The sequence below is a fragment of the Aotus nancymaae genome, unplaced genomic scaffold (genome assembly GCF_030222135.1).
Source record: "Aotus nancymaae isolate 86718 unplaced genomic scaffold, 86718_ANA_hifiasm-v0.15.2.pri h1tg000073l, whole genome shotgun sequence".
In the NCBI taxonomy this organism is placed as follows: Eukaryota; Metazoa; Chordata; class Mammalia; order Primates; family Aotidae; genus Aotus; species Aotus nancymaae.
This window is the reverse complement of record NW_026988488.1, coordinates 1,711,974-1,723,042: the sequence shown is the minus strand read 5'-3', so window position 1 is coordinate 1,723,042 and position 11,069 is coordinate 1,711,974. Positions and strand designations below refer to the sequence as shown.

The 11,069-nt window shown below is 43.6% G+C and overlaps 1 protein-coding gene across 4 annotated transcripts in view; it reads left to right on the top strand.

Moving 5' to 3' along the window:
* The first annotated feature begins 8,907 nt into the window (after positions 1 to 8,907).
* Positions 8,908 to 11,069, top strand: part of ARHGEF9 (Cdc42 guanine nucleotide exchange factor 9) — a 174,482-nt gene continuing 172,320 nt past the window's right edge. The window contains exon 1 of one of the 4 annotated variants that reach the window (XM_064367719.1): positions 8,908 to 9,024. In XM_064367719.1, the coding sequence (XP_064223789.1) occupies positions 8,995 to 9,024 (30 nt within the window). In that variant the 5' untranslated portion in view covers positions 8,908 to 8,994. The remainder of the gene's footprint in view (positions 9,025 to 11,069) is intronic. The other 3 variants (XM_064367722.1, XM_064367720.1, XM_064367718.1) reach the window with 3 other exon arrangements.

Sequence of the window (11,069 nt, the reverse complement as noted above, 5' to 3'; positions counted from 1 at the left end):
TGTCAGGGATGTGTTTGGAAAACATAGGGATGAAGAATTGTATTCTGAAGGGAATACCTACCTAGCTGATGTTCCCAAAGAGGAGATAGGAACCCATATGCCCAGTAAATCTTTTTCTTTAAATCAGGAATTCTGCCTGTCCTCAGCATCTCTCACTATTGTGCTTCCAAATATTGATAAAGATGTTTCCGTTTGGGGAGGGGTAGCAAATAAAATTACCTTAATGGCTCCAACAAAATGACGGGAGTTTGGTCTAGAGCTGAGCTTCTCACACTTTAATGTGCACATGAGTCATTGGAGAGCTTATGAAAATGTTCATGCTGAATCAGTAGGTCTGGGGTACATCTGGGATTCTGCATTCCTAGTAAGCTCCCAGATGATGTTGATGCTGCTGTTCCAAGCCCCATACTTTGAGTGGTATCAAGGGGCTAGATTATCTGGATAATTCATTCAGCTGGATTTTTCTTCTCAAAGTCTAAGATTATATTTACGTATGTACCTATATGCACTTTTCGCATTACACTAACATCTTGCTTTAAATTATTTCATATTAGCTTATTTGAGGATAACATCTATCATGTTTCCCATTTCTTCCCCTCTGCCTTCACAACCCTTGGCTTCTTGGCAGGACATGCCATCTGCCTCTGCCACTCACTACCTCTTCCTTTTGCTTTCATTTCCTGACATTCTGGCCCTGACTGAGTCCCTGACATCATCTTCTATCACTAATTATAATTTCCTACACTCTGCCACATTGGCCTTCTGCCATCCCTTGTGCATCGCAACCTCATTTCCATCTCTGGACTTTTACCTTTGTTGTTCCTTCTTGTTTGGAGTGCTTTTTCCCCAAAACTTTGAATGACTGGTTTCTTCTAATCATTCCATTGCACTGTCAATTCAGATGTCACTTTTTTAGAGGGGCCTTCTTTGGGTGCCTAGGTAAAGCACTATCTCCCTCCACCAGTCACCTGCTATTACAATATTTATGATTTTTATAATAATTATTTAGTATTATATTACCTTATTTTCGGTTTTTGGGTTCAATGTCTAAATCTGTCCATTAGAACGTAAGCTCCTTGAGGATAGAGACCTAGTTTGTCTTGTTCACTGCTGTATACCTAGCACCTAGACAGACCTTGGCATATAGTAGGCACTTGATACATAATTATTGGCTGACAGACTGTCTTTCTGGACGTTCTTTCTCATTTATTGAAGACTTTATCTTCTAAATCATCACTTGTCTTAATCCTTTCTTCTGTCTGCATAACCTCAACATTCCTGTAGGCGGCCTATTCAGCCTTGACCTCATGCTTAACAACTTTTTTCTTCACTTCACTCAGCCAGAACACTTCTGTGATAACACTAAAGATCTTGTCATAACCAGTAACCAACTGGATTACTTCCACAATCTTGATTGGTTTCAAGCATCTTCTCTCTGACTACTGTGTCCTGTTACTCCAGCTCACTTTGATACATTTCCAACAATTCTTCCACATCATCAGAATCTCCAGTTCATTGGCCCTACCATTCAATTGACCTTACCCATTACCCAGCACCTTTTTTCATGCCCTCTTCTTTCTTGTGTCTGGCTTAGATTCTTTTTTTTTTTTTTTGAGACGGAGTTTCGCTGTTGTTACCCAGGCTGGAGTGCAATGGTGCGATCTCGGCTCACTGCAACCTCTGCCTCCTGGGTTCAAGCAATTCTCCTGCCTCAGCTTCCCGAGTAGCTGGGATTACAGGCACGCACCACCATGCCCAGCTAATTTTTTTTTAATATTTTTAGTAGAGACGGGGTTTCACCTTGTTGACCAGGATGGTCTCGATCTCTTGACCTCGTGATCCACCCACCTCAGCCTCCCAAGGCTTAGATTCTTTAGTCCACTATTATGATCACTTCCTTGCACATGCTTGCAACTCTATTTTCTATTTCTATTCCCATTGTATTTGCATCCGAATCTCCTCCAGATTTCACGCAACCACCTATCATCTCTATACCTGTGCCTGAAGAGCAAAATAGACTAGAGATAATGGCTACAGTTGGGCTGATTTATTTTTCTTTACCACAAGGTTGAATTAGGCACTCAACATTTATTTTTTTGCATGTGCCCCTATTCCTAAGTGATACTGATTTTTAGTTAGTTTTTTTTTTTTTTGTAGATACTTAACATTTCCTAAAAGACCCTACCATATGTCCTTAATGTGCTTACTTTTCCACTCCCTCTCAGACAGTGTCTCTCAACCTTAGTTGCACATTAGAATCTTTAAGGGAGATTTTTAAAATCCTGATGCCCAGGCTTTATCCCATTCCAATGAAATAATAAGCCCTGAAGGTGGGATTTAGACATCTATGGTTTTTCAAGCTTCCCAGGTAATTCCAATATGCAGCCAAGGTGGAGAGCCACTGTGCTGAGAAAACTATTTCACATTTGCTTCTCCTTTCTGTAACCTCCACTGACAACTCCCTTCATAATCCTCTCTCAGCTTCATGGAGAACATTTTTTTTTTTTTTTTTTTTTTTTTTTTTTTTGAGACGGAGTTTCGCTCTTGATACCCAGGCTGGAGTGCAATGGCGCGATCTCGGCTCACCACAACCTCCGCCTCCTGGGTTCAGGCAATTCTCCTGCCTCAGCCTCCTGAGTAGCTGGGATTACAGGCACGCGCCACCATGCCCAGCTGATTTTTTGTATTAGTAGAGACGGGGTTTCACCATGTTGACCAGGATGGTCTCGATCTCTTGACCTCGTGATCCACCCGCCTCGGCCTCCCAAAGTGCTGGGATTACAGGAGAACATTTTTAAAAACATTATAGGGGCATTTCCTTTCCTTTTATTCACTAAATCTATAGGCTCACCATCATCTGCACATTTACCCATTTCTCTTCTTTTCTGCTAGAGTTCAGGAAGCGACTCTGCTCCTATCAAGGCAAATCCTTTTTGCTCTGGAACCCATCCCCTCTCACTTTCTGAAGGACTTTGCTCCTGCAGGTATCCCCTATCTTACACTAGTGCTTCTCAGACTTTAATGTACATGCAGAACATTGGAGGATCTAGTTGAAATGCAGATTATGAGTAAGTAGGTGTGGGATAGGGCCTGAGGTTCTGCATTTCTGACAAGCACCCAGGTGATGATGATATTGTTGGTTTGTTGACCATGCTTCAGCTAGCAAAGTCTTATGCGATAAGCCTTTACTCTCATTTTCATCATTGTATTGAGTGCCCTTATTTGCATGTTAAAACAAAAAAAAGACTTCCTAGACCTCATATCCCCTCCCAAATATTGTCTTGTCTTATTTCCTTCACAGAAGAACTCAATGAGTTGTCTACACTCATTGTCTCTACTTCTTTTTTTTTTTTTTTTTTTTTTTTTTTTTTTTTTTTTTGAGACGGAGTTTCGCTCTTGATACCCAGTCTGGAGTGCAATGGCGCGATCTCGGCTCACCGCAACCTCCGCCTCCTGGGTTCAGGCAATTCTCCTGCCTCAGCCTCCTGAGTAGCTGGGATTACAGGCACGCGCCACCATGCCCAGCTAATTTTTTGTATTAGTAGAGACGGGGTTTCACTATGTTGACCAGGATGGTCTCGATCTCTTGACCTCGTGATCCACCCGCCTCGGCCTCCCAAAGTGCTGGGATTACAGGCTTGAGCCACCGCGCCCGGCCTGTCTCTACTTCTTTACCATTACTCATTCTTCATTCTCTTCATTCACTCCTCTACCCCTCCAATACGATCTTTCTTATTCTCATGCTAGTGAAGCTAATCTTGTCAAAATTACCAACCTTGTTGCCAGTACAATGGGCATATCATTTAACTTCTCAACATTTCACACACCTAGTCTTGAAACATTCACCTGAATATGATTTCTCCTCATTTTATTTTTACCTTACTGCTTCTCAGTGTCCATAGATAATTTTCTCCTTCTCTATGTAACTTTTATTTAATTGTTAAGAGTCTCATGACTCATCCAGGGCCCTTTTTATAATGTACGTTCTCTCCTAGATGATTACTTCTTGTCATGGGACTTTAAATACCATCAGTACGAGGAAGACTCCAAAATGTATATGTCCAGCCAGAGCATCTCTCTTGAGTGCCAGGCTTTCATATCTAATTGTCTTCCTGACATCTCCTCTAATAATATGACTACTGGGCAGCTCACTGTCAATATATCCAAGTGGAAGTCTTAATTTTTTGTCCCTATTCAAACCTGAGCCTATGCCAGTCTCCCCACATTAGCCAAAGTGCCACCATCTACCCAGTATTGCAAAACAAAAACCTAAATTTATCTGGATTTTCATTATTTTTTTTCCCCTCACACTCCATATCCAATCCATCATCAAGCTCTGTTATTTCTACCTCTAAAATATATCTCAATTTTTTTTACCTCTATCCATCATCTTTACTGTTCTTCCAGTTCAACTCACCATCATCTTTATGCTGTATTACTACAATAGTTCCTACCTTTTGTCCCTTTTCAATCTATTTACCACATAGCAGGCTGAGTTGTCTTTAAATAATGTAAATTGGTTCAATTAATTCTCCTGCTTAAAAATCCCTCAGTTCCCACCTCTATCTCCCTGTAGTTCATAGAATAAATCCAGATTATCTTACTATGATCTTCAAGGCTTTATATGACCTGGCTTCTGCCAAATTTGCCTCCTATCACTCTTCCTCTTTCTCTCTAGGTTTCAGCCTCATTGCGCTTCTAATTCCTGTGATACTACTTGCCAGTTCAATCCTTTGGACTTCTGTACTTTCTGTGTTCTGTGCCTAGAATACTTTCCCCCTACCTCTTACATGGCTGGCTCGCCTTAAGCCTTTAGGCCTCAATTTAAATGCCTTTTCCCTGGAGAAGACTTCCTTATCTAAACTCCCTTTTCTACCCCACAGTTACTCTATCCCTTCACTTTCTTTCTTTTATAGCACTTATATCCATCTGTATTAGCACATTTACTTACCAGATTTACTTGTTTATTGAATAGAAATGAGAGCATGAACTCTGTCCATCTTGTTTACTGCTATGACATCAGTGCTTAACACACTGTACCTGGCACATTGTAGGCACACATGTTTATTGAGTTTATGAATGAGTAAATATAGATAGTAACATATGAACTAAATATTGCTTTGTAAAGATAAGAGTTTATAATATACATGTTAGTCTTAGCCCTCCAATTTTTAAAAGTAGAGAAGTTGTGTGCTTTCAGTGTTTACCCTTTTTCACTACTGCACTCCACACACTGTGGAGAATCAAGGGTTTGAGTTTTTATCCCAGCTTAGCCACTCACTTACTTAGTGACTTTGGGAGTTCCTTCCATTCCCTGGGGCTATATCTTCTCAGCAGTAAAATGAGACTGTTGGAGGAAATAATCTTTACAATTATTAAGGCCGACTCTGATATGTATGGATCAGTGATTCTTTAACACTCTTAGGTACACAATTAGTGTGTTCATTGTATGACTGAAGAACCTGAGTCACAGATACGCTGGGATATGACTGTCTTTCTCTTCATTTGCTCATGGCTCTATGACTGAAGAACCTGAGTCACAGATATGCTGGGATATGACTGTCTTTGTCTTCATTTTGCTCATGACTCTCCACCAGAATGGAGAGCTGGTGCCTGGCTAGGTACCAAATAGGCTTCTGGGAGATAACAGGACTTCAAGAGAGTGAACACAGAGATTGTGGAAACCCCTTTCCCAGATTTCTATTGTCCTATCCTGAGTGCTTACTGGCTTCAAGGTCCTGTGCTAAGTACTTTCCTTGGACAAATGTATCAAATCTTTGTAACAACCTTGTTAGCCCTATTCACAGATAAAGAAACTCTCAGGGCACAGAACATTGAATAATCTGCCCAAGTGGCAAAGCCAATAACTGAATCTAATCCAAGTTGTTCTGACATAAGAGATTATGCCCTACCAACTACATTATATCTCCTCTAACTACTCATATGGTTCTAGGCAAATAGGTGCTCAAAACATAATGACTGGATTCAACAACATCTAATTATACCTCTGGGATCAACACCTGTTTTTTGCAGGAGTTTCTAGGCACCTGTTTTTTGCAGGAATCCCTAGTCTATTAACACTGGCCTGTTTGTGTTCAGATCCATTCTCCACTCTTCTGAAAATTATATTTCTTAGATTTCCTTGCTTTCTCACTTCTTTTATCCAGTGGGAGACACATACAGGAGATTTGTGGCTAGGAGGAAGGGAGAACCCAGGGTATTTCTCCCACCTCCTGTATCAAAGAGGTGTTTTCTGGTGGTATCTGTATTCCTCCATGGATCTAGCTCCTCTTGAACAACTCCTCCATTTATGGCACCTGCTTCTCATAGGCTGTCCAACCGGTGATTTTGGCTTCTGTATGGCCTCACCTGTTATCCATCCATCCCTACGAGTGGTAGCAGCTTTCTGTGTTTGTTAAATGCTAGGTTGCTGCCCCATCCTCTGTTTGGGCTCTTAGCTCTGCAGGTGTGATATCTTAAATGCTCTCAGTTTAAAAGACCTAGGGTGGTTTTTGTTTTCCTGATTGGACCTTGATCGATTTAGATACTTTCTACAATTCCAGGGCTACTCACATCACACAAATTGGTTTATATCCTTCAGAGCACATATCACAATCTATAAATATCTTGCTTGTTTACTTATTTATTGTCTCTCTTCTCCAAATAGATTGTAAAGTCTATGAGGAACTTTGTCTTGTATCCTGAGCATCTATCACAATGCCTGACACATAGGGACTAAATAATAATGTTGAATGAATGCATCCACCAAAAAATTCAAAGTTTTTATTGGGTATTTACTATGTGCCAGTCACTGTTGTAGAAGATACCAAAATGAGTAATTCATTGTCACTGCTTCAAGAAAACATAATTCCATCTAAGTGAAAGGGAATAGTAAACTGTTCATATGACCATTGTATTATTTCACTAGGGCTGCCATAACAAAGTACCACAGACAGAGTGGCTTAAACAACATAAGTTTATTTTCTTGTAGTCTTGGAGGCCAGAAGTCTGAGAACAAAGTATCAGCGTGTTTGGTTTCTTCTGAGGCCGCTCTCATTGGCTTGCTTTGTAGATGGCTGTCTTCTTCCTGAGTCGTCAGATTCTGAGATACTGGGAAGGACTTCAACATATGAATTTTTTTTGGCAGGGGGAAACAATTCAGCCTGTAACAACCAGGAAGTAAAAATATTGTTTTTAATTGAGAGAGCAAAATCATAGTGCTATAAGATTCAAATGAAAGATGATAAAATCAGGGCCTGGAGGTATTCCTGGAAAGCTTTCTAAAGGTGCTATGCCTGGTGCCAGATCTTAAACACTCATGACAGTTTGAATGGGCTGGTTGGCAGGGGAGGAGCATCCAACTCTCATACTCAGCATGAGAGAAGGCCCAGACGTGGGCAAGTGAGAGAATATTGTGGAGTCACTGATGCCTGGATTATCAGACTTGAGAGGATGTTGAAAGGTCATCCCAGGAAACCTCCCATTTGATTCAGGAATCCCTTGCCAAAGGGTAATTCAGCTTCTGCTTGTACACCTCCCATGATGGGGTGCTCATTAAGGTACTGCTTCTATCTTTGGCCAGCTCTGTCTGGACAAAATAATGGCTTGGATTAAGTGCAGAAGGTGCTAAAAAGGACAAATAAAGTTGTATGTGTAACAGGGCAGTGATGTCTTCATGCCAATTACCTCCAGGAACTTCTTTCTAATATCATACTTTAACTCCTTTTATTTTGGTTGCAATCTCTGTTTTTGCAATTCCGTCTTTGCCTGACCTGCTCTTCTAGTCAGGAGCCTTGGAATCTTGCCTTGTTTGGCTGTGCTACTTCGAGCAGATGTCTTTCAATCTCTGGGCTTCAATGTTCAAGTCTGTAAGGGGGCAGGGGCAATTAAGAATCCCTATTGTGTCCACCTCATAGAGTTACTGTAAGGATTATAAGGGATAATAACAGATGTCAGTGTGACTGACAAAGTCAATTTTTAGCCTAAGCAAAGGTACCAGCCTGTGTTGTGTTACCCAGAGTTGGGGGAATCATAAAGAGGTGGGCGGTTTCTCCGTTTGCCTGTTTTGCTGATGTACATTAAACTCATTCTCAGCAAAATAAGCAAATGGAAAATTCGTCCATCAACAAGCTACCTTTCGTTTTCCTGAGGGTGTGAAGAAGCCTGAAGTGGTGTGCATATGAGAGGGGGAGATAGCTGAGAGAGGTTTGGAAAGCTGAAGAGCCTTTTTCTTTTCTTCTCTTTTCTCTTTTCTTTCTTTCTTTTTTTTTTTTTTTTTTTGTGAACTTATGCCCCTTCCCTCTTCCAAACCTTCATTTATTTATCTGTAAAATGGAGATACTAATGCCTGCCTCTACAGGGTTGTTCTAAGAAATGAAAGTAATGCAGATGAAAGCCCTAAGAGAGTACACAAAGAGAGAAGACCCCAGTGGAGAATGCAGAGGGAAGGTGGGGGAGGGAGGCAGGAGAGCGCTGGCATAGCTCCACTGGGGCAGAATCTTATTATTCTGGAGATTGGTCAAACACCTCTGGTAACTTTGGAGACGACTTTCCGCTGACTCGACACAATTGGGAAGCCCCACAATAAACAGCATCTAACTCCAGCACAGCGGGCGGCAGGCAGAGGTAGCAGCTGCTTTCTCCTGGGCGGGCGGAGGTTATTCGCCCTCATCCTCTCCCAGCACCCCACCCCCACAGTTCTCAAGCCTTGGTGGGGGACAAAGGCAGCCCATTGGGACCCCCCCCACACTCGCACCTCTCCCTGCCAAGACCTCTAGGAGCAGCAGGGCGGAGAGACAGAGCCTGCCGTTTGGCATGGAACAACCTGACTGAAGGCGAGGTCCGGGGCGGAGGGGATTGGGCTGTAGGGCTGTGGAGGAGGGGAGGCGGAGGGGGCGCTGGGGCTCTCGCTTGCTTCAACCCAGCCCTCGTAGTCAGCCCGCGACAACTCTCGCCAGCTACGGGGCCTCAGAGAAGCCGGACTTCGCGAGCACCATGCAGTGGATAAGGGGCGGATCGGGAATGGTGAGTGCTTGCAGCCTCGGCTTCCCTTGCTTGAGCCTCTCCCCCCAGCCCCACCTCCCGTTCCTCCAAGGAGCCGCAACACAGTGAGCCCCCTGGCCTCTGCCCACCGCCCTAGCCGCCGTCCTTGAGACACCAGTGAGCTGCTGTGGCCATTTTAGGAGTCCCTGCTTGCCTGCCTGCCCAGGAACCCCCCTCCCATCTCCCTCCACTTTTCTATCCGAGATTAAGGTGGAATAGGGGTAGGGGCCAGATGATGTGCCCAGGAACATCCCAGGGGTCACCTGGGAAGCCAGAGAGGAAAGGGGGATGGCAGAGTGCTTCTCTGGAAGCAGTGAAGCTCGCAGGAGACTGACAAGCTGGCACAGGGTTGTGGGGGGAAGGGGACGGTCACAAAGCCTGGGAATGTGGAAGGGGTCTTATAGGAGAGCTGCATGACTCCCCCCGCCCACAACTAGGTTTCCTGCAACTCCTTCCCCTGGTCAACGCCAGGGCATGAGGGACAGAGAGCCATTCTCTGCTCTCAGAAAGCTGCCTGAGGGAGCCCTGAAGTCCTTCCTTGCCTGGGCTGGGGTCACCCTGTCCACACTTGGGTCTTTGTCAAGGAGAGACAGCTGCAGAAACCCACATTCTGGAAATGGATTTGGGCCACAGTCAGTTTACAGAGCTCTTCTCTCTCTCCCAGGGAGTGTGTGCTTGTGTGTTTAGTATAGTCCTCCAACAGTTCATTTTATGCCATGGTGTTCGCTTCTCCACCTGGAGACCTTGGAATGACTTCCTTTTGCAGAGGAAGTGGTGGCTGCATTCTGATGCCTCTCTGACTTAGCCAGGGGCAGTTTAAGCCTGGTTAAGGACTCTGGGGAGTGGGAGGCCACCATGACTTTGTCCTCAGCTGGGAGGCATGGGCAAAAGGGTCTTAGAAGACAGTTAGGTTGGGTCAGCAGACACTGATGGCAATACAGCCCACACTTCTGCACTGCCACCCATAACCCGCAGATGAAAGAAAGTAGCCTGAAGTGGCTGGGCAAAAAATTGATATTTAACTCCTTTTTTGCTTTCATTGTAAAAGGGAGGAAGGAATCTGATGTGGGCTAGGACTATATTCAGAGGAGCTGACCTCTTCTCTTCCTCAGAGTTTCATTCGATCTCTGTTTCAGTGGTTCTTAATGGCATCCAGTTTATATGCCTATGTGCCGGGGCTTCAGGAGACCCTTCTTCCCGACCTCCCCTACTTCCCTGAGGTTTCATTAAAGCTACATCAAATGTTTGTGGAACCAGAAAAGATTAGAGCAGGTAAACACCGTAGAGTCCTTGCTGTCCAACCAGTAAAGCTGGGATCCAGAGAGTGGGACAGACTTGCCCAGGGCCACAAACTCCTTGGAGGCAAAGCTGAGTCTAGCACTTGAGTCTCCTATCACAGACCTCCCCCACTGCTCCACCAATCATCTGTTCAAATGGTGCTGAGAGAGGCAGAAAGGAACAGAGTCATGATCTTGGGAAAGGACTTTCTTCGGGATGATCTAGTGCCATGAAATTTACCTGAAAAAAACCCATGCCAGTCCTGGCATTTCTGGCAACTGGGTCAGGGTGAGACTTCCTTCCTCTTCCAAATATATTGAAGTATAGGGGCCCAGAGCCACCACTGACAACAGGTTAAATTAATGGAGAAATTTGAAGTTTTGCCAATTGTGTATGAGAGAGAAAAGGGTGGTAGACATCTTGTGGAGACTGTGTAATTAAGGATTGGTTGATGGGGGAAAAATCTCGATATTCTTAGAGGACTGAGGCAGTGAATATTATATGATGACAGCATTTATTTAGCTGTTTACCAGAATTCAAAAGATGGGAGTAGTAAACTTTATTCTTGCTTGGGAGGCAGGGAACCTCTAAATTTTGGTCTTGTCACTAATAGAAATCCTTTGGACCTCAGATTTCTTACCTATTAAATGCGGATGTTAATAATCACCAAAATTCCTTTCAGGCCTTAGATTTTCAGATTCCTAGAAGTATATGTTGTATAAAATTTAACTAGTGGCGCATTACGAACA